This window comes from Silene latifolia, chromosome X (assembly GCF_048544455.1).
Source record: "Silene latifolia isolate original U9 population chromosome X, ASM4854445v1, whole genome shotgun sequence".
NCBI lineage: Eukaryota > Viridiplantae > Streptophyta > Magnoliopsida > Caryophyllales > Caryophyllaceae > Silene > Silene latifolia.
This window is the reverse complement of record NC_133537.1, coordinates 288,327,809-288,351,885: the sequence shown is the minus strand read 5'-3', so window position 1 is coordinate 288,351,885 and position 24,077 is coordinate 288,327,809. Positions and strand designations below refer to the sequence as shown.

The 24,077-nt window shown below is 35.5% G+C and overlaps 2 protein-coding genes and 1 long non-coding RNA gene across 3 annotated transcripts; 1 reads left to right on the top strand and 2 right to left on the bottom strand.

Annotated features, from left to right (window-relative positions):
* The first annotated feature begins 2,201 nt into the window (after positions 1–2,201).
* Positions 2,202–3,285, top strand: LOC141621858 (uncharacterized). Its single transcript, XR_012532738.1, has 3 exons — positions 2,202–2,306; positions 2,894–3,032; positions 3,121–3,285. It is a non-coding gene; the product is annotated as an uncharacterized LOC141621858 (long non-coding RNA).
* A 19,285-nt stretch (positions 3,286–22,570) lies between these two features.
* On the bottom strand, positions 22,571–23,023 carry LOC141620264 (protein FAR-RED IMPAIRED RESPONSE 1-like). Its single transcript, XM_074437182.1, has one exon. It carries the CDS (start codon positions 23,021–23,023, stop codon positions 22,571–22,573), a length of 453 nt encoding a protein of 150 aa, XP_074293283.1.
* A 65-nt stretch (positions 23,024–23,088) lies between these two features.
* On the bottom strand, positions 23,089–23,481 carry LOC141620263 (protein FAR1-RELATED SEQUENCE 5-like). The gene has a single exon (XM_074437181.1). The coding sequence runs from the start codon at positions 23,479–23,481 to the stop codon at positions 23,089–23,091; it is 393 nt and encodes a 130-aa protein (XP_074293282.1).
* Between the last annotated feature and the right edge of the window lie 596 nt (positions 23,482–24,077).

Below are 24,077 nucleotides of genomic sequence, written 5' to 3'. Positions count from 1 at the left end.
AGGTTGAACAACCTCAGTCCTACTGTTGATGATCCTACTCCAACGTTCTCCCGTATTACCACCCAGATGTCACCTAAAAGTTTTGTTGATGTCCTTCGATACCTTGATTACAACCAATGGTGTGCTCTGGAAGAGATTGGTTTTTCTTCATTGTTTTGGCTAAGGGTTACAAGGCTTCCTTTACGCCTTGGTTATTGGTTAATTGAGAACTACAACCCGTATTCGGATTTCATCATTCTACCTGATAAACAGCGCTTTTGTGTTTCTGCTTCTTGTATTCATGATGCTGTTGGCCTCCCAATTGGAGGAAAACCTGTTTTACTTTCATGATGCTGTTGGCCTCCCAAATGAAGATGCAGAATGTGATGCGTTTTACGCGCATTGGAAAGCTCAATTTCATGTTGATGGTCAAGTGGATATCAAGACCCTTGCAGAGCATATTATTTGTCATGATGATTACAGTGATCAATTTAAGATTAATTTTGTGGTGCTTGTTTGTGTCTTTGTTAATGCGCAACAATCGAATCCGTTCGTCAATCACCATGTACTAAAATCGGCCGAGGAATGTGTCTGCTATTGGTCAGCTTGATTGGTGTCAATTTGTCATGGAGAGTTTGCGGTATAACACAAAGGATTGGGTCAAGAAGGGGAAGAAGAATCACTTTGGTGGACCTCTCCTGTTTCTAATGGTACAAATCTTATGCGTTAGATTTATTGTTAGTTATTATGGTTTTAAAACCCGCCATTTTCCACCATAATCTGTTTTTACTTGCAACTTGTTTATGTTGACCGTGTTGTCCATGAAAAACGATTCGTAGAAAGAAATTACTATACTCTTTTGAATTGGACATCTGCTGCACTTTTCTCAAGGGAAAAGCAGGAGATGGAAGGCGGTCGATTTGGTCTTGGTCGTGTAAAAGGTCGATTGATGGAAAGAATTAGATTTTCTAATCCATGTAGACAAGTGGTTGAAAAAGTGCGGAGAGTGTCGAGGGATGTTAGTACTGATACAAAATCTCCAATTTCATACTCGTCTCCGGAGGTATATCCATTGATTCTTGAAGTATTCACTATTCCTTTTCAAGATTCACTTTGAAATATTTTCTTTGTACCTTCATAGTACTAAAGATGTACCTTCATAGTACTAAATATGTACCTTCATACTTGTGCCTTGTCCAGAGTTTGCGAGATGACTACACTGCTTCAAAGAAAGAGAGTCATGGAAGATATGGTTGTGTTAGATGAGAAATACGCGGTTGGTTTGCAATGTTTCCCAGGTGAAGAGTGTGTCAAACAGGCCCATTCGGCAACTGAATTTGTATATTTGACATATGGTGGTGGTACCGAAGATGTGTCGTGTGCACCGCCGTGGGAATCCAGCACACTAGATGAGGATGAACAGTTTATTGTTGTAGTAAATGCAGCTGAGAAAGCGTACAAATTGAAACTTGCTCGTGCTAAACACAGAGAACAATGTGCTAAGTGGAGAAATTCATTTGTACCTGTCACTGGTGAATTTTCGTTCGATTTAGGGTTGGAGAAAGACTTTGCTGAGAGTGAGGCAAGGTTAGCCGCAGCTAAAGGGGTTAAACGGGATTGCCGTGTCACTGGTGAATCTTCTTCACTACCAAAAGGGTTCATTTCATGGCAAGTCCTTCTTATATACCTCTATCCAAACAAGCAACAGTCATCATCTCGTTTTGATCCGTTGTTTTCTCGCTATCCAAGATGACACCAATGTGTTAACGCCTCTTACTGCGGTGCACCTTCAAGTGGCTGATTATGTTTTCAGTGACCGGGGCACTAACAATCGTCGTTCCAGGTAATCTAAAATGTGAACTTGTTAAATTAACATTTTGTGAATGTCATTTTCACTGTTTCACACCTGACAAGTAATTTGTTATATTTTTTGCTCTAGTGAGCACTTATATTCGTACAATACTTATTTTGCAACGCGAATGCATTTGTGGTCATTAAAGCCGTCTGAACATGTTTCGAGTGTTGTCATTGATTGCTGGTCATCATATTTGAATTGTAAAGAGGAAGAAAACAATCTTGGTACTCCGAAGCGGTTCTTTTTTACCACGCTTATGCATGTAAGTACATTTACATACACTCTTAAATGTTGTGTGTAATATGTATTTTGAAATATTGTACTTCCCTCTTTCGTTACTTTCCCCATGCAACAGCCGTTAGCGAAACCCAGCCCAGGTTTAAGTGATGAAAAAATTTATGAATTATTCGAGGCTCGTGCAAACATGGAGTTGCAGCTTTTTCCGGGAATAGAAATAGCTTCTATCGCACTCGTAAGTTGTTATTGTTTGCTTGACATACTTTGCAATTTTCTTTGCCATTGTTGTATTGCATTTTAAAAAAATTGAGACATACTATTATCGCATAAGTTCTTTCTTTTTTTGATTAATTCCAACTACTAAACTCATTTGAACCTCAACTTGTATATACCCATTTTATATTAAAAATATTCAAATTAGGCCAAAGTAGGATAAATGGCCATTTAACACAATGTTAATGCTATAATTTCTCAATGTACTTTCTAAACGTCCTAAATGTACTTTTAAAATATTTACAATGTTAATGTTGTAATTTCTCAATGTGGGGAATATCTAATATGCATGAGCAGTTGCAACTATATGCACACGTTGGGAACATAGACCATGAGTCATACTATCATTCCATGTCTGCATTCTGCTTTTGTTTTATTTCAACTGCTTGAGTCAAAGGGAATTTTCTTTGCGTTTGTATTAAATAAGGTCACTTTATATTGCAATGTACTGTTCTCATTTTTTACATGTGCCTCATGATTAGTTAAAATGTACCCTTTGAAGAGTTTGACTGTACTTATGGTTGTACGTCATTTGTTTTGTAATTTCAGTTTTTTTTTCCCAATTGTACACGAGAAACACTTTTTCTTATACGTGGTTGACCTGGTGAGGAAGCGTTTCGTCATTCTTGACAACTCACTCTCAGATGAAGATGCCATCAAGAAATATGGTGTATCTCCACTGTTAACAGTATGTTTGAATTTGACACATTTTTGTTGTTCTATTGACTTTTGACTATTAGTCACGCTTAACACTGGTTTACAATGTTTTGTCATAGATTGATGCTTTTGGAAGGTTTTTGGGTGAGAACCCAAAAACTTCTGACTCTAGCAACATTGTGTTGGCTATGGATCCCATTGTTGCAAAGCTTAGTTGGAGAAATAACTACAATGTTGATGACTGTGGTATATACACAATGAGACACATGGAAACATTTATGGGATTAATCTCTTAGAAATGTGGCCTGATGAAAAATGATGTGAGTGTTGGTTCTTATTTTAAAGAAATTCATGTTCATTGTGTTTTGCCCATCTTGTTAATTGTTGGCTTCATTTTGCAAATGAGCGTGCTTAAAGTGTTACGATACAAATATCTATGCACATTACTTATGTTCGAGCACAACGATTGCCATGAAAATGTTGCTTGATCATGCGAAGAAGGGTCATTTCTCTAAAGCTAGTGATTACATTTAATGTTCGGATATTATCTACGCAGATGTTAGAATTTGTCCGATGACATCCCCTGTTCATGTAGTATGATGTTTTAAAATTCTAGTGTACGTTAGTATGTGTAATGATTTGTAATTGCATAAGCAAAATGTTGAATTTGTGAACCAATGTTTTGTTGCACTTAATTAAAGTACTTTTTTGTCTATTTTTGGCGTGCTATTTACTTGAACGTTATTATCTCCTTGAATAGCGACTTATGACGTCTCAATTAGCAAAATAATATAATGTACATTTCAGTGTCCGCTTTTAAATCTCTTCAGAAAAAAGACATGCACATTATAAACATACATAATGGACATTTGAATTAAATTGAAAGCACATTTATTACTATTATACATTGAAAACAGGGAAATAGGTCTAAAATCACTTCAAAGATCTATCTATAACGACATCATAATCTAAGTATATGAATGAACTTTTGAAGTTTTCTATCTTATTAAACGATCACATGCATTACAATTTAATTAATATTTCATGTTCTTTTTAAAATAATTTAATGTACCTTTAAATATAATATAATGTACATTATCCAAACAAAGGCTTAATGATATTTTAGTTGCACCTAATTATCAAAACATGCACATTATGAATATAGATAATGGACATTTTAATTAAACTGTTTAGATAAATTACATAATATATACGATGTAAACAGAAAACCTGTTTAATAAACTCACAAAGATCTATTTTTAATCCCTTCCCAAAAAATGGATTCACTCGCCCCTTGTTGGGTGTCTTTTGGTCTTGCGGCTATACAAACCACACATAAGGGAAAGGGTTTAGAGTTGGATTAGGTTGATTCGCGGTAGCGGTCTGCCTAATGCAACCCTACACGCTTTCCCGTCCCATTATGAATGTCAAAAAAGTACATTTAGAACTTTTAGAAAATACATTGACAAATTATAACATTACCATTGTGTTAAATGGCCATATATCCTAATTTGACCTAATCTGAAGTTTTAAATTATAAAATGGGTATATAAAAGTAGAGTTTCAAATGGTTCTAGTAGTTGGAATAAACAAAAAAAGAAAAATAAAATAAAAATGGACTTATGAATTATAGTATGACCCAATTTTTTTTAAAAAACCGCCACTTTAAACTTCTTCTCTTTAATATCTTATTACTTTTTGATAAACTCACAATTAAATTGTACCTGCACGTTTTCTCATTCTCAGATCGTTCATTTACTCTTATCGCTCTCTATCGGAATGAAGGTTATACTCTTTGCCTTTAATTATTTGCTAAAAACAATCGTGTTTTACTTTTCATCTCGCTTAATTTAACATAGTTTCCTTAGTTGTTAATGTTCGAAGATGTTCATTATAAATCAGTCCTACTATTATTTCTCGTGTGCATCAATATGTCTAAATTTATACGCATTGTTTCCTAATGATTTTGATGTACTTTGTTATGGCTTAATATTTTTAAATGTTTAGGATGTATTTTCTTCATGTACTTTTTTAATGTTTAGCATTTACTTTCCTGATACGTGTCCTTCATATCAATATGTCGGAATTTATACGAATTGTTTGCTAATGATTTTGATGTAGTTTGTTACTAATGTTTAGCATTTACTTTCTGGATACATGTGCTTCATATTAATATGTCGGAATTTGTACACATTATTTCCTAATAATTTTGATGTTCTTTGCTATGGCTTAATATTTAGGATGTATTTTCTTCATGTACTTTCTTAATGTTTAGCATGTTCTTTCTGGATATCTGTATTTTTAAAGGCTTTATGTTTCTGTCTTATATGTTTTTTTTTCTCTTTTTATTTTTTTTAAAAAACAACATTTAAAACTGAAGAACACAGATGTCACTATGGTTGTGCAAATCAGTCCTGATTCACCTACTGTTTGTCAACCTCCATCAAGATTCAACACGACTCTTCTTCTCGCTAAGATAATTGAAGTTTCGACAAATCCTACAATAGGAGTAGTACATCATCCTAGCATTTGTCATACTTTACAAACAGTTGACAAAAAAATTCTTTGTTGCGATAATTGATGTTGCCGACAAATTTCTACAATAGACGAGATTGTTAATCATCCTAGAGTTCGCCGCACTTCGTGTAGCATCTTAAAAACTCCTCTTATCCTTTGTTGATTGATGTTCTGATGACCCCATTGAAGATGGGATTGTTGATCCATCTTGTAACTGGCCACGCATTAAACAGACCGTGAGGGACAAACATGACATTGTTAGGGCTACCTTAGGAACAAGTCATGCGTAAGTGCCACCGATAGAAATTCTTGCTCATTTAACTGAAACACCAATTCAAACGTCATATCAAACAGACAAGGTTTTCAACAAACAGCCCACTTCTGCTAGCAAACACATAGCGGCTCTTCGTAAAGTGAGAAAATTAATTGCTGAACGGAATAAGGATGCGCCTACAAACGCTTTGCTGTGTCATTCGTTTAGGTGTATTCCCGTAAGATGAGGACTCTTCTCGTTTATGCAAACACCAGAGCGGGGTAAAAAAGAAAGAAATTGTCTCACGATCGTCCATCTTTATATCCGAAAACAAGGAATCAATATCATTTTAGTAAGAGTCCTTCCTGTGAACCTCTCCTTGATGCTATTGACGACACGAATCCCTTCATACCTTTGACATAAATGCAATATCGATTTCAAATTATGTGTTCACCGGCCACGGCTCTGTGGATAACAATTGGTAATTACATACGTAAGATTAAGTATTTTATATTCATTTACATAGTTCATCTTTACATATCTGCTGTTAATCATAATTCTATTACTGTTTTTTGTGCAGTAATACGTTATTTGAGTTCAAAAATAATGTCCTTGGTTGGGATCAACTGTTGTCATTAAACCCGTATCACTATATCTCAAGCTTTTTCATAGATTCTTGGTCGGCATATCTAAACTACAAAGAAAAGGATGAGAATCCAACCAATCCCACACGATTCTTTTTTAGTACACTTACATATGTAAGTTTGGTCATTGTTTTCATGTGTTTCAGTTTACTATTTCCAACATTTTCACATTACTAAAATTTTATCTTCATTGTGCAGTTGTTATTAATGAAGAACACAGGTGCTTCTATTGATGATCATCGTTACAAACCTTTCAAGCGCCGCATCGAAGTAGAATTAAATGAGTTTGAGTGGATTGATCTTCCATCCATTGAACTAGTGAGTCCCTCACTTCATTTAGTAATTGAAATTAAATTCATATTACCGTAGTAGTCTATTTGAATAGAAGTCAGTGAATGTATTGTCAAAGTTTTCAAAATGTGCTATTACTTAACATGAAATTAACCTTTATTTGTCGGTGACCTTACAATTGTTTCTTTTCCCGATGCTAGTTCTTCTTCTTCCCTATTGCACTTGAGAATCATTTTGTGTTGTACGTTTTTGACCTGCCAAGGAAATGTCTCATTATTCTTGACAACCGCATTAGAAGGGGGAGTGTCTTAGAAGAGTATGGTGATAGTGTACTTGAACTGGTAAATTTACATTCTCCTCAACTATGAATTATTATCGTTCACTTGCATTGGTAAATTCATGTATATTATGGTTCATCTCGTCTAATTTTTATTATTGTGTTACAGGGTGATGCTTTTGCACGGTTTTTGGGTGAAAATCAATCAACTATGGAGAAAAGTAATATAGTAATGGGCATGGATCCTACAATAGCAATGCTTCCATGGAGAAATAACAGAAATATTTTTGACTGTGGTATTTACACCATGAGGCACATGGAAACATTTATGGGAATAGCCACTTGGGACTGTGGACTGTCCAAAATTGATGTGAGTTTTACATTTTAATTGTAACTTATTTAGAACAAATCAATGTTATTTTGTTGGTTATTAAATTCTAATTTCATGTTTTTTTTTTTTTTTTTTTTTTGCAGATGAGATCGTTGACAATGCAGATTCAAGTACATATGCACGCTACTAACATTTGAGCACAACAAACATCGTAACAGCATTATTAGACATGCATTAGCATGTAACGACATTCACAAATAGTTCCTGAATATGATTTATTAGTTTGCTTTTGTACTTTTGATCTTTGGCGTATGTACATCGAAGTTGTACTGGATGTGCATTCACCCAAGGTACTTGTTATAATGTACATTCTATAATGATCAGTTGTCCATTTTAAAGAAAACAAATGTTCACCAAAATCAATGATCTTCTTGCTTTAATACGAGAATGTTCATTTTAAGGAAAACAATTTTACATCCTGTGTAACTTTCTTGCTTTAGGATCTCACAATTGATACAATTAATTTATATCGTGCGTGGTCATTTTAATACAAGAATGTTCATTTTAAGGAAAACAAAAAAATATACTCCGTATACACTAATAGCAATATTCGAAATTGAGTAAATATGTACAATTAGTACGTAGTATTTTAATTTAACAAAAAAGTATATCATATGTTGCACACAATTTTCCTACTTGCCCAAATAACCCCAACACACGTAAATCTAGGGTGGACCTAATAATACCCTATTATGGAAGTATAGCCAATTTATGTTCAATTATAAAACACACAATTAGGTGTAAATCTAAAATAGATAAAAGGAATAATTCTTTCAAACAATCTTTCCAAAGAAAATAGTTCTTTCAACTACGGAGTATTAGGTAACTTCTCCATAAATTTTGGTTATACTCCACCTTCGTTTTCAATACTTCTTCATTGCCAGGTAATCACGTTCATTTACTAAATTGTCCTGAATTTCGTCCATTCTTTTGGTGTATTTCTTAGGTAATTATACTTGGTTGATTTAAATCATTGACAAAATCACCTGAAAATCACGCCTCTTTTGTTGGTTACATTTTCATCGTTTTCAATTTAATTGGATGTTCATGTCAAGTTTAATGGGATGTTATTTATTGATTACAATTGTGTGAGATTTTACATGTGTTGGGATAATTGGGGCAAGTACGAAAATTGTGTACAACATATGAAATACGAGTAATAGGTAAATTAAAATACTAATTGTACAATTTACTCAATTTCGAATATTGCTCACAGTGTTCATCGTTTAATTAATAGTGTTTTTAAAGTTTACAAAGATGATGTTCTAAATGCTATCGTCCAATGAACATTTTGGCATAACCATTTTAAATCTGTCTACAGAGCAAATCATGTCATTATTTTGCTTGGGATTGGTAACAAATTCTGAAGAGGAAGACAGAAAACAATTCATTGCACATCATCTTGATGCAAAGAAGACAATGCTAGGATGGCTATTCAATGGCAAGGACGCCATAATTGCGGGGGTGGAGGATAACTATGCAAAAACACACAGACTACAAGATGAAACTTACATGCTACAAATCTTTCAAAAAGTTAATCAAGTCGACAAACATAACATGGAAGCAAGATGCAAGTGTTGGGCTAAGATGTTTATCCTACACAATGAGGAAGCCCGTTTAAGAGAGGAATATGAAAGCAGATTACAGACAAGCATTTCATTTGGGGTTAGAACGACTACCGGGGATAATGTAGTGGTTTTCCGAAGGTGTCTTTGTTACTTGACAGACAATCTCTTAACAAGGAAGACATTGCACCTGTTTCAATATCATTTGGCACCCGAGTTAGAAAATCTTGTTGTTGTAGACACTGAAGAAGAAGATTTTGACTCTATCCCAACGTCAATTTCCCGACCAGCGGTCGAACTTGCTTTTATTCTATTAAATCAAACCGAGTAATATTATATATAAACAGTTGAGGTACATTTGAGTATAAGTTTTATATTTACCTCATACCCCTTGTACCTACTGTTGATTTTCAATGTCCATTCAGAATATAAGAATATAAGTACATTCTCTTATTTGTTAATGATATTTCATTATATTGACGTAGTACCTTTTGTAATTTTTGAATTTTCGATACATCATGAAAAGAATTATCCCATCACTGTATTTACAATGTCCATTACGTGCATTAACAATGTACCATTTAAATTAAATAATATAAATTAATGCATCTAATAATTACACTCTCAGATGCAAGTTGTAAAATAATTCAGGTGAAAAAACACCACTATTCATGATTATTTACTTAAATGAGACATGTGTCAAATGGAAGTTGTAAACTAATGCATGTGAAAAGACAAATAATACTACACTCATAAATTGTAACTTCTCCTATTCTTATCCAAAGCAGTTTATATGTAAAACTCACTATAAATACTTACCTAAACTATCGTGGTAATTACAAAATCTAAGGAATACTCATACAAACCGTCTTCACTGCCTTAAAAAGGTACTCTAATTTCTGTTTTTTTTTTTTTTCTTATTATTTTTTCCCTGCAAAAGAAATGCATATCTTCATGTAAATAAGTATATCGAATATTATTGCAAGAATAATGCAAAGAATGGAATTGTAATATGCTCTGGTAATTTATTTCATACAAATAAATGTTTCTATCTAATGTATTCCTGCCAATGTCCATTGTCATGCCTTTAAAGGAACATTTATTTTATTGATAATGTTCATAGGAAATATTGTTGTGCACTTTGATATAGCATATATAAAAATGTATTGAATGTTAATGGCAAGAAACGACACAATACTATTTAATTAATATTAGAAATACTTACAAAAGCCATTCAAGACTGTTTCAAAATCAGTTTAAATATAAAACTCACTATAAATACTTGTCTAAACAAGTGTGCTAATTACAAAATCTATGGAATAATCATATAGAAAACGTCTTCACTCCCTTGAAAAGGTGATCTGGTTTATGTAATATAGTAGCCTATATAACATTCAGATTATTTCATTTATAAGTATTATTTGATTAATCAGTATGTTTTTTAATCTTGTGAAAAGAAATATATACTATAGTCCCCAGATGAATTAAAAGTTGTTTCAGGTCTGAAAATCAAACTGCATTTGTGGCTCGAACGTTTTGCCAAAATTAAGTATAGTAGATATTTCAATCTGGCAATGTGCTTAATATTTGCAGGAGAAGATTATTTTACCTTTTGCTGTAATCTGTTTTCACAATAACATTGTTTGCTCTTTGCATGATTATACAATGTGAAAGCCCACGTTAATTTGTTTTACCCTACAGTATGGCCTTAAATATGGTTGAAGTTGGTACTTCCCATACTGCCTTAAGTTTATTGTCACTCTTTTTAAAATACGTTTATTTTTTGCCTGAACCAGAATATGAGTTCGGTTACCAATATGGAAATAATGTCGGATATCGAGCAAAAACTCGCTAACGTTGAGTATGATCTCGCTGAAACGAAACGTGAAAGAGATTCACTGGATCAACATCTTATTGAGGTGCTTGGTAAAAACGAAGTATTAGAAGAACATCGAAGCGTTACGAGAAACTGAAATAGCCAAATAAATGCAAAGTCACTACAACAGAGGCTGGACATTGCTGAAGCGCAGATGAAGTTTATCACGGCTGAAAGAGACAGCATAGCCCGACAACTTGAAGCTAATAGACAAAAACAAAGACACGAGGCTAACATGGACCGTCGCTTTCTCACCTGTCACAAACATTTACGAGAATCATATGCTCTTCTTGATGGTGAAAATACTATACCTTGGCCAGCAGTCGTGAAGGCTATGGAATTAATAGACGGTTATAAGAGACATCTAAAGGAGGACTTGCTGGAGGGTGAGAGCAGTGTTCATCCATCTGTTTGCAAAGAAACGCAAAAGCGTTAAGAACTTTGATGTTAATTTATGTATAATTATAATATGCGGTTAAGTTTAGAAACATATGCGTTTTCATTAAGTATTATTGTCGAACATATTAGCGCTTTATTATGAATGTTTATTTGAATCTAAATTATTATCATCTACCTAAGCTTTAACTCGTTTAGAATTGACCCTTTCTAATGTAAAGCCGCTTAAGACTGATCAACTATAATGTACTTTCAACATTTTACAAATGTCCATACTACTATGTAACGATGTACCAAAGCTTTAACCCCGCATTTCTTTCAAAGATTATCCTCTTAAAATAAGGGAATGGGTTTGAGGTTGAACTAGGCAGACACCGTCCGCCTAATGCAACCATAAATCCTTCACTGTCCCGTTTTAAGATACTCAGCCCCCTAATTTTAATCACGTCCCCCAAAAGGGTTCACTCGTCCCCTCTAGGGTGTCTTTTTGTCTTGCCGCCTTCGAATGATAAGCAAGGGAAAGGGTTTAGGGTTTGATTAGGGGATCCGCGGTAGCGGTCCGCCTAATCAAACCCTAAACCCTTTCCCGTCCCGCTTTAGGATACCCGGTCCCCCCAAAAAGGGTTCACTCGTCCCCTATAGGGTGTCTTTTTGTCTTGCCGCCTTCGAATGATAAGCAAGGGAAAGGGTTTAGGGTTTGATTAGGGGGATCCGCGGTAGCGGTCCGCCTAATCAAACCCTAAACCCTTTCCCGTCCCGTTTTAGGATACCCGACCCCCAAAAAAGGGTTCACTCGGCCCCTCTAGGGTGTCTTTTTGTCTTGCCGCCTTCGAATGAGAAGCAAGGAAAGGGTTTAGGGTTTGATTAGGGGGATCCGCGGTAGCGGTCCGCCTAATCAAACCCTAAACCCTTTCCCGTCCCGTTTTAGGATACCCGGCCCCCCAAAAAAGGGTTCACTCGTCCCCTCTAGGGTGTCTTTTTGTCTTGCCGCCTTCGAATGAGAAGCAAGGGAAAGGGTTTAGGGTTTGATTAGGGGATCCGCGGTAGCGGTCCGCCTAATCAAACCCTAAACCCTTTCCCGTCCCGTTTTAGGATACCCGGCCCCCAAAAAAGGGTTCACTCGTCCCCTCTAGGGTGTCTTTTTGTCTTGCCACCTTCGAATGAAAACCAAGGGAAAGGGTTTAGGGTTTGATTGGGGGGATCCGCGGTAGCGGTCCGCCTAATCAAACCCTAAACCCTTTCCCGTCCCGTTTTAGGATACCCGGCCCCCCAAAAAAGGGTTCACTCGTCACCTCTAGGGTGTCTTTTTGTCTTGCCGCCTTCGAATGAGAAGCAAGGGAAAGGGTTTAGGGTTTGATTAGGGGATCCGCGGTTGCGGTCCGCCTAATCAAACCCTAAACCCTTTCCCGTCCCGTTTTAGGATACCCGGCCCCCCAAAAAGGGTTCACTCGTCCCCTCTAGGGTGTCTTTTTGTCTTGCCGCCTTCGAATGAGAAGCAAGGAAAAGGGTTTAGGGTTTGATTAGGGGGATCCGCGGTAGCGGTCCGCCTAATCAAACCCTAAACCCTTTCCCGTCCCGTTTTAGGATACCCGGCCCCCCAAAAAAGGGTTCACTCGTCCCCTCTAGGGTGTCTTTTTGTCTTGCCACCTTCGAATGAAAACCAAGGGAAAGGGTTTAGGGTTTGATTGGGGGATCCGCGGTAGCGGTCCGCCTAATCAAACCCTAAACCCTTTCCCCGTCCCGTTTAGGATACCCTACCCTCAAAAAGGGTTAACTCGTCCCCTCTAGGGTGTCTTTTTGTCTTGCCGCCTTCGAATGAGAAGCTAGGGAAAGGGTTTAGGGTTTGATTAGGGGGATCCGCTGTAGCGGTCCTCCTAATCAAACCCTAAACCCTTTCCCGTCCCGTTTTAGGATACCCGGTCCCCCCAAAAAGGGTTCACTCGTCCCCTCTAGGGTGTCTTTTTGTCTTGCCGCCTTCGAATGAGAAGCAAGGGAAAGGGTTTAGGGTTTGATTAGGGGGATCCGCGGTAGCGGTCCGCCTAATCAAACCCTAAACCCTTTCCCGTCCCGTTTTAGGATACCCGGCCCCTCAAAAAAGGGTTCACTCGTCCCCTCTAGGGTGTCTTTTTGTCTTGCCGCCTTCGAATGAGAAGCAAGGGAAAGGGTTTAGGGTTTGATTAGGGGGATCCGCGGTAGCGGTCCGCCTAATCAAACCCTAAACCCTTTCCCGTCCCGTTTTAGGATACCCGGCCCCTCAAAAAAGGGTTCACTCGTCCCCTCTAGGGTGTCTTTTTGTCTTGCCGCCTTCGAATGACAACCAAGGGAAAGGGTTTAGGGTTTGATTAGGGGGATCCGCGGTAGCGGTCCGCCTAATCAAACCCTAAACCCTTTCCCGTCCCGTTTTAGGATACCCGGCCCCTCTAGGGTGTCTTGCCGCCTTCAAATAAGAAGCAAGGATCCGCTTAATCCAACTCTAAACTCTTTCTCGTCCCGTTCCCCCCGCCCTTGTTATACTAAAAAAAAAAAAAAAAAAAAAAAAAAATGTTTACTTGGTCCGTCGGGTGTCGTTTTTTTTTTTTTTTTTTAAAAAAAAAAGAAATATGTTGACGAGGGGGTTGAATCCCCCTGGGTCCATGCATTCTCGCACCAACACATGGAGCATGTAAGCCACCCCTTTCGGGGACTGCAGTGGCCAAGCTTCAAGGTAACTAACTAACTATTTTAGGGTATTAAATGTATTTATCATTTCCTTTATTTTTTAACAGTTACATTATAATAGTAACTAACTACCTACAAGAAAAAAGAAACGGAGTAAAAAAAAAAAAGTAGTAACCAGTTTTTAGCTCAGTCGTTTTACATTACAAGTATAGACGTTGTCATAGGAGAATTGTTCAACAAAGAGATAATTTTGAAGTTACGCCCAATTTCCTCCGTTATACTAAGGTATTTTCTTTTCAATTTCGTTTCTTCTCTATCATAACTCAATATAATGTTTAATTTGGATCACTTAATTGTTCAATAGCAAATATAATTTTGATGTTTTGATTTCTGATATTTATACTACTTTACTGTTAAAAATTAATTCGGATTAATGTGCTTGAATTATTTTTTCTACCTTTAGAAACACATTCGCATTGTTCTTCCCCAATTTTATATCTCTGAAGTATTCTTTTAACATTTACTTTCTAGTTTCTGTTAATTTTGAATTTTTAATTGAAGGAAATAATATATATTGTTCATACAGCTTTAAATTAATGTGCGTATTGTTTTTAATATAGAAATCTTTCTGAATCATCTAAAAGTACATTATCTTTGTGACTAATGTACATTTCCTAAAATTAGGTAACTGGTGATTATTTCTACATGTCAATTTTATATTTTCAATTGAATGTAATAATATAATACATTCAGTTTAAAATAATATGCCGTTTGTTTTTAATATAGGAACTGTTCTGAAATATGTAAAGAACATTATATTTGTTATTAATGTACATTTTGTAAAATTAGGTAACTGATGATTATCTCTAATTGTGAATTTTTGGGTTTTTAATTGAAGGTAATAATATAATGGACATTCAGCTTAAATTAATGTGCCGTTTGTTATTAATATAGAAATTGTTCTGAATCATCTAAAAGAACATTATATTTGCGATTAATGTACATTTCCTAAAATTAGGTAACTGATGATTATCTCTAATTGTGAATTTTTGGGTTTTTAATTGAAGGTAATAATATAATGGACATTCAGCTTAAATTAATGTGTCGTTTGTTATTAATATAGAAATTGTTCTGAATCATCTAAAAGAACATTATATTTGCGATTAATGTACATTTCCTAAAATTAGATAACTCATGATTATCTCGTACTTGTTTCGTAATTTCATTTTATTATTACGGACTATGGAGCAGAAGATAAAAAATCAAAAGCGGAGAAAAGTTACTTTTATTTTTTCACCAACCGAAAGTTCCACCGATGGTAAAAATGAGTGTGCTCCATTTACAAGAAAGCGTAAATCGCTTACTATTAACAGAAATCTAAGTCTATAAAATCTTTCGCAAAGAAGATAAATGAAGAAAGTGACGATGATCTTGCGCTTAAGAAACAAATTGTTTCTGTTAGTAAACAAATTGTTACTGCAAAGAAAGAAAGTCCTCAAAAGGGTAAAGTAAGTAATAAGATGGTATTGGGTTCCAAGTGTAAGCAGAAGTTTGATTTCTCTTCGTTTAAAAGTGCATATACGAGAATGTCTCCTACAGGAGTAGTTGAGGTAGTTGAACGTTTGTCATACGAACAAAGGGTGCGCTAGAAGAGATTGGATTTAGTGGGCTGTTTTGGTTAAGAGTTCGTTCCATTCCTTTAAAGCTTGGGTACTTGGTTAATTAAGCAAGATAACCCATACCAAAACTCGTATCGATCTTCTTGATGGTGAGAAGTTGTACTTGAAGGTTTCGATGTAAGATCAACATTTGGATTTCCAATAGGCCCTAAAACAGTTTGAATTATCCAAAACTCATACTCGAATCGAAGAGTTTCAAGAGTTTTATGGCAAATGGAAGCAACAATTTGGTATAAAAGATGGACAAGTTCCACTCAAAACGCTTGAGAATTGGTTGATAAATCATGATCATGGTGGTGATGAATTCAAGGTTAACTTTGTTGTGTTTGTTGTTTCTTTGCTAATGAGAAACACGCAAAAGCCTTTGGTTAATCATCATGTTTTAAAATCGTTGATGAATGTTGATGAAATCAAAGATTACAATTGGTGTTCCTTTTTGTTAAAAAGTTTACAAGAAAGCAAGATTGAGTGGGTGGAAAAGGAGACTCACTTCGGCGGGCCACTGTTGTTTTTGGAGGTAAAAAGTCCCAAAAAATATATTTGAAGTTCATAAATTAATTTAACATTGGAAGGTACGTTTTCATTCTCTTGTAATTAATTTTTTTTTTTTTTTTTTTTTTGCAGCTTATCTATGTTGATCGCGTTGTTCATGTGGAACGAAAAGTTGAAAGAGATTATTATACGTTGGTAGGTTGGACTAGTAGTTTGTTAACATCGAGAGAGAAGGATGAGATGAAAAGCGGTATGTTTGGAAATGGTAAGTTGGAAGCACCAATGGAGGAGGTGGTTGACAATACAGGTGTCGAATCTGTCTATCAAACAAAGGACTACACGGAGGAGTATATTCTTGATCTTGCTAAATGTATAACTAGTTTAGCTCAGAACATATCATCTGTTAAGGCTAAGTTAGAAAAAGGAGCATCAATAATTAAGGAGAACAGGATCTGCTCGTAAGCTCGTGATCATGCATTTAGTTTACTCAATTTGTCAAATGAGCACAAATCTCGATAGTGAAAGTTCTGTTGGTATTAATGTTGCTGATATTCCAGATGTTGTTCCTGCTGCTGAGATTGATGTTAGTAATCATCCTTTGGTTGTTGAAGCTTTGAATAATGTAAACATAACTTTAAAAAATAGTATTCAGGTTGAAAGCATGTCATTGAAGAGGCCGATTTTTTATACATACAAAAAGGTAAATATGTTGATCATATTTTTTGTTATATTATGTTAACTTGGTGCTTAAGTGTATTGTTCTTTAATTTGATACATTTCAACTATTCCAGAAGCCTTGTGCATTGAGAAAAGAAGGTGAATTAGTTGACAATGGGAATGAAGATAACAAGGAAGGGGTGTCAAAAGGAGAGTCAGAAGAAAACAAAGTTGAATCAGTTGAGGTTGAAAATGGGAATGAAGACAACAAGAAAGAGGTGTCAAAAGGGGAGTGTGACAACAACAAAGAGGTGTCAGAAGGGGAGTGTGAAAATGGGAATGTTGACAACAAGAAAGATGATGACAAAAATGTACGAAATGATTCGAAGCATCTTTATGTTGATAGTGACGCGGAGAATGAGGAAGAAGCCAATACGGATAATCTTATAAATACCCTTGTATGTAGCATGTTATCTGAAGATTATAGTGAAGAACCCAAGGCAACCACTCCCAATCCAAGCTTAGATATTAGTACTGAACTTGATTTACTAAGAGGAGACACCGACCCATGTACGTAGCCATCTAAGTTTCAAAGATCGTATTGCGACTACGTCTACTACACCAAGGGAAAAGGCACTGTTCTTGCTAGGTATATTTTATTCTACTCATTATGTTCCTTTTAATTAATCATTATGTACATTTCGTTTGGGTATTATGTACATTATTAATAAAGATAATGTACATATGTGTAATTAACTGACTTGTTTTGTGTAACGTCTGAACCAGTGAGAAGCTCTTTGAGTTTAAGAATGTCGTGGGTACCCGATATCTTTTTGCATCTCTAAAACCACCTCGGTATATAGCAGATGCTGTGGTTGATTGTTGGTCAGCTTACTTGAATTTCAATGAAGTTGAAAGAAAATCATCAAGGACCACGTCGATTCTTTGCTTCAACCCTCGTATTTGTATGTAAAATTTTATTTCATTCTATATTACAATAATTTTATGTTATACAAGTGTATATTAATAGAACAATATTATGTTCTGTGTGTGCAGCAAGCATTTCAAGGGCAAAGGAAAGAATTCAAATTTGAAAGAGAATTGGAAGTATTCAAGAGGCATTTTAGAAATGAGTTAAATCATGCTGGCATTATTGATGTGACAAAAGTTGATATGGTTAGCTCAAACAATATATATAGTCAATACAAAGTGTTTTCTGCTGCTAATTTTATGTCTGTTGTATCTTCTAATCATTTCTTATATAAAACAGTTTTTTTTCCCAATAATATCCGACAAGCATTTTTACCTGCTCGTATTCAATATGGAGAAGAACAAGTTTGTCATTCTTGATAATCAACAGCATGATGAAACCCCAAAAACTCGTTATGGAAACAAACCTTGGAATATGGTAATTGTTCAGTTGCCTTTCATTGGTTATTTTTTCTTTTACAATGTCATATTTTTTGCACAATCTCTCTATATAGTTTGATCTGAATTTTTCCATGCAGCGTAATGCTTTGGCAGAATATTTCAATGACATTGGTGATTTGAAGGAAAGAGTAAGAGCAATGGAGCCTGCTGTATTGAAAATGCCTTGGAGAAACCATCAAAATATTGTTGACTGTGGTATTTACACAATGAAACACATGGAAACGTACAAGGGGGGTCAGTATTGGACTTGTGGGTTGACAAAAAACAACGTAAGTTTCTAAACAATTTATATCCAATAATTGTAAATGTACTTTTGGTTTAATTAAATGATCTTTCTTAAAGTATTAAAAGCACATTCTTGTTTACAAGTTACCTATCTTAAAGATATTTTAACTTTTGTAGATGGATGGACTTCGAATATTGAGAATCAAATATCTTTGCACTTTGGTTTCATCCAAGTGCAACATTGTTTGTGATGACGTTTTAACAAAGGTGAAGCAGTATCAAGAGAAGCCCTTCCCAAAGAAACTGGATTCGTCTGATGAAGAATTCTACGAGGGTGATGAGACTGTTGGGGATGAGAAGATAGAAGATGAGGTAGTTGGAAAGAAAGAGAAGAGTACCGATGATATTGGTGTCCCTGACAACAATGAGACTGTTATGGTTAAGAAGAGAAGAATGGAGGTAGGTTGTACGAAGGGAATATTATACCGTATGGCTATGATGCTTCTGAGAAGAATGAGAACATGACAGATGTGAGTAATACAAACGACAAGAGTATAAATGAGCATAATCTGCTGATGCAAAGTGGTGACACTACCAAGGGCGAAGTCATCAACAATGAAAATGTTCATGAACATGAAAGAAGTCAACCAGAGTCTCTGAGCATCCTTACAAATCGTAATTTACTAAGCACATATACATGCATTATTACTCCTCTTACTGAGTTTCAGAATTGCATTGCTGATTATGTGTCGTATAGTAGAGGAAAACATACCGATTTAGCCAGGTATATATATATATATATCTCTACTAATGTACAATATTTAAATTTAAAATGTTCTGTATCCTGTTTTGAGTTAACACCGGTAGTCCCGAACCAGGGAACTTCTTGTGCATGTGGGTGAAATTTCTCTTCGGCGTATTGAAATGGCAACGCTACGACAATCTAAATATTTAACGAGTGATGTGATCGATTGTTGGGCAAAACTTTTGAATGCCAAGGAATCTAGAAGAAACTCTTCCGAGCCTTATCGATTTTTTTTTCACCACAAATTTGTGTCTCTGTAAGTCAAATATTTATATAAACTTATTTCAACAAGTAAATTTTGTAATGTTTTTTCCCTTGATTAACATCAAAAACTTTACTTGTCTTGCATACAGATGATGCTTCATGGAGAACTGGACATTGTTGAAAATTTTATCGTGATTAAGGATATAATGAAAGAAGAGTTTACCCAATTCTCTTAACCCGATAGAATTGATTTGGTTAGCATTGACAATATACACTCTTTCTGCATGTTATATTTAATTTTCTTGTTGCCTAATTAAATCTTTTAAAATCTACGCTTCTTCTTCCCGCTTATATATAAAAGGCATTACAATTTACTAGTCATTGACAAAGAACAAGTATAAGTTCATCATCATTGATAATGTGTATCGTGACGGAAAACCGTAAGAATTTTTCCACAATAGACCACCGTCTTTTGTAAGATTCTATGCTCTCTTTTGCTTAACAAAGACTACATACTGTTCTTATTCATTATTGTGAATGTACAATGACTTTACATAGAGTTTACCTTCCCCAAAAAATTTGTGTCTGTCTTAATTTTCTAATTTTTGTGATATTGTACCTCATAATTATTAGTGTCCTAATGTTTTCCTACACCCCTTCTCCGCCAGCGTAATGTTCTAGCAGAATACTTGAAAGACATCGGTGTTTCAAAGGTAAAAGTTGATCGCATTAAAAAACTGCAGCCTATTCTTGCAAAGATGAAGTGGAGAAACAACACTAACAAGACTGATTGTGGTGTTTACGTTATGAGACATATGGAGACATTTAAGGGTAATCTAAATTGGACCCGTGGGCTTAAAAAGGCGATGTGAGTTTCAAGTAATATAATTATTTTTAATACATAATTCAAGACACATTTGTACATGTTCTAATCCCTTGTTTTCTTTATTTTGCTAGGATGCTCCCCTACGATTCTCGGAAGAAATACATTTCATATATGATTTCAACAGAAGGCAATGTATGTTTTGATGCTGTACTAAAGAAGGCAATGGATTTCCGTTCAAACCCACTGCCATGGGAAGAATATGATGATGAAGATGAGGAAGATGCTGAATTGAAGCCGTAAAAACTTTTTTTAGTTTCGTTTGTGACATGTGTGTGAGTAATGTAACATATATTGAGGAAGTCATGAGTCGTACAACCCGAAGTTTGAAAAAATTTAATTTAAGAGAGTGTTATATTCCGGAAACAAATTTCAATAAAGTTTATTATGTTCTTGCTGAACAACAATAATGTTTATTGTGCAAAACGCCTTAAAATTATTGTACTGGGAAAACAATTCCAATCAAGTTGATGTTGTCCCCGCAAACAACAATAATGAACCTTTAATACAAATGTAATATACTTTGGCTATAAGAGTCATGTACTTTGGCTATAAGAGTAATGTACATACAAGCCTTTAAGAATGTTCCTTGCAGAACAACAACAATGAACCTTTAATACAAATGTAATATACTTTGGGTATAAGAGTAATGTACTTTGGCTATAAGAGTAATGTACATACAAGCCTTTAAGAATGTTCCTTGCAGAACAACAATAATGAACCTTTAATACAAATGTAATATACTTTGGCTATAAGAGTAATGTACTTTGGCTATAAGAGTAATGTACATACAAGCCTTTAAGAATGTTCCTTGCAGAACAACAATAATGATGCTTTAATAAAAATTTAATATACTTTCCCTATAAGAGTAATGTACTTTGGCTATAAGAGTAATGTACATACAAGCATTTAAGAATGTTCCTTGCAGAACAACAATAATGATGCTTTAATAAAAATGAAATATACTTTTCCTATAAGAGTAATGTACTTTGGCAGTATAATCGAATTGTGCATACAAGCCTTTAAGAATGTTCTCCTAGTGTATATTATGGATGTCTATCCTTGAATCAAAAATTTGCACCTTCCACTTCGTTATCAGATTCATCTTCTTCATCGTCGTCCTCCACATCATCAGATTCATCTCCTTCATCGTCGTCATCTTCATGGTAGTATTTGGTGAATATGCATCAAAATGTAAATTAAATATCAGATTTTATAAGGAGAAAATGGCCAAAATGAACAACTAAATTGATAATAGATTTAATGTTAACCAAATATACATTGCTGAAATTTTCATCTGTGCCTTTAGAACAACCATAATGTTCATTGCACAAAGAGCTTATGTGCCTCCATATAAGATTGAAGATTTTGCAAGGTAAACACTATCCGCTATGCTTGTATAATTTAATAATTATTTAACATTAATGTAATATGCTTTAACAAGAAACCAAATTATAGATACCTGTCAGATGGTTTGTTTCTTTGCAAGTTCTAGAGTTGTGTCCTTGGCGGCCACATGTTTTGCAGTACCTCTTCTCTTTTCCTCTCTTCTTTAGGGCTTTTAACATTTGTGATTCAATTCTCTTGCCCTTGGTCCTACCCTTGTTTTTAGATTTTTTAGGAACATGAATCACCAACTTCTCAGGTATTTTGCAGCCCACATACTTTTCTATTTCTTTCATCTTGTCTTTCTTCTTTGCTGGTACACTTCTGTTACTAATCATATCCAATCTAATATCTCTCAGTTTTTCAATCAAAAGCTTCATGTCGTTATCATCACACTCAACTACGCTGACACAAGAATAAACCTCTTGCCACACATTCGGACTCAAACTTTTCCGGTCGAAAAACTTTTGAGAGACATCTATCAATTTGCCATCTTTGTCAAAGACAGGCTTACTCATTGCAGCTTTTGTCCATCTTTGCGTTATGTACTGTTCGGTATTTTCTGAAAATCTTGGTTGTGTAGAATCCAAAGGCAAAGTGCTCGCACAACAAGCCCATTCTCTCGAAACATAGAACAGAACAAGTAATCTCCATGTTATCCGGTGAATATGCTACGTTCCATGACTTATTTGGCATCTGCAAGTCTGTTAGAATATATATTTTTGTCTCATCAATCTTCTCCACATCTTTAAAACGGCAATCAGACAAAGCTGCAACCAATTCTGTTTGGAAGTCTTTGAAAATGTTGTGCGAGTACATTTCAGAAGCATGGACTTCAAGGTTTGACTTTGTTTTCCGTGGGATTTCTGAGTGTTTGTTGTCACTGTTCAATTTGGACTGCTTGTGTCTTTGTGCTTCCAAGGCACTCTCATAGCACACCTAAAACTCAACAAGGGTCAAATGAGGTGTGAGGAACCTGTCAAAGAAATTGTTTTCACTCTCAGACCTAGAAGTAACCCTCATCAAGCCAGACATTGAAACATCTTTAAAGTAGGCAGGGATCCACTGTTCCCTAAGATCGTACAAATCTGAAAACCACTCGTGTTCTACAAGTTGATAATCAGTCATTATCTTCCCCCATTGTTCTTCGAATTCATCAGGCTCAAGTTGGTTGTTCCAAACACACCTATTGAGCCTGGTCTTAAAATCCTCATCTTGAAACAGTTGATAACTGACTTTCTCTCTTAGTTTCTTCATTATGTGCCACATGCACAGTCTGTGTGTTGACTCCTTAAACACTTCCGGACCAGACTTCATTGATTTGTCCCGATCGTAATTATAATTCTCGGTTGGCACCCGCCCATTGCTTCCAAAAATGTCTTGAACAGCCATGTATAACACTCAATACTTTCATCACCTAACAACCCACTCCAAACGTTATGCACCTTTTGTGGTGATCAACTCCCCGTGAAAGGCACAAACACCATATCATACTTGTTTGTTCTATATGTAGCATCTGCTGATAAAACCTCACCGAACAGCATGTAGTTCTTTATGCAGATCGGATCTGCCCAAAACACTCCAGCCAGGCACTTGTTTTCATCTACTATAAAATCAAAGTAAAATGAACTGCATGTGTCTTTTCTCCCTATAAGATTTTCAACAAACATTTGTGCATCAAAATTACCAATGTAGGTTTTTATGTCCCTGACAAAGTTTTTGAAATCAACCTCAGTAGCCCCAATGTTGTTGTAACCTCCACACAGCTCCTTCCAACCTCTATAGGCTTTCACACCACCTAGTTTTAGCACCTTTACCTTTGTGACAAATTGCTTCTGTACCTCTGTCATTTTTCGGTTTCCTTTCAAGAATATTGTAGATTCAAAGAAGCAAGTGGATGGTTATGCGCTTCATCGAATCTTGTAACAATATAAGTTCCATTTTCTTGGTATTTAAACTGCACTAATGCACGACAGTCAATTCTTGTAATCGGCCTCACACGGCTTATGTCTGTCACATCAGATTCTGCATCATTCTCAGCAGTATCGGTATCAGTATCAGTCCTCTTCCTTTTCCTACTTTCCTTTACACCTTGCCTATTGCAGACAACATTCCTTAATGCAAAACTGTTTGGTAACTCATTGCCTTTAATCCTTTTTGTTGTTGCAAGTCTTGGCGTAAACCCACGTATTGTACAATATTCTTTGTAGAATAACTCTCCGATTCTAGCGTTTCGAATACTTGTCCTACTTTAGGTTTGTTTTCCTCTGGACAGAATGGAATGTACTGGATTGCATTTAATGTTTCAATTATTGTCCTTGGTGTTTTAAAGCCGTTATTTGTAGAAGAAGACGTAGTTGCATCACTTGTACTCATTGTCCGGTTCAACAAAGAGTTAAGTAAGTAAGTATATTGAATATTATTGCATCAATAATGCAAGAATCCA

Bases quoted from the DNA above. Each gene is read 5' to 3' on its own strand.
- LOC141620264 (XM_074437182.1), bottom strand. From the start codon at position 23,023: ATGGCTGTTCAAGACATTTTTGGAAGCAATGGGCGGGTGCCAACCGAG.
- LOC141620263 (XM_074437181.1), bottom strand. From the start codon at position 23,481: ATGACAGAGGTACAGAAGCAATTTGTCACAAAGGTAAAGGTGCTAAAA.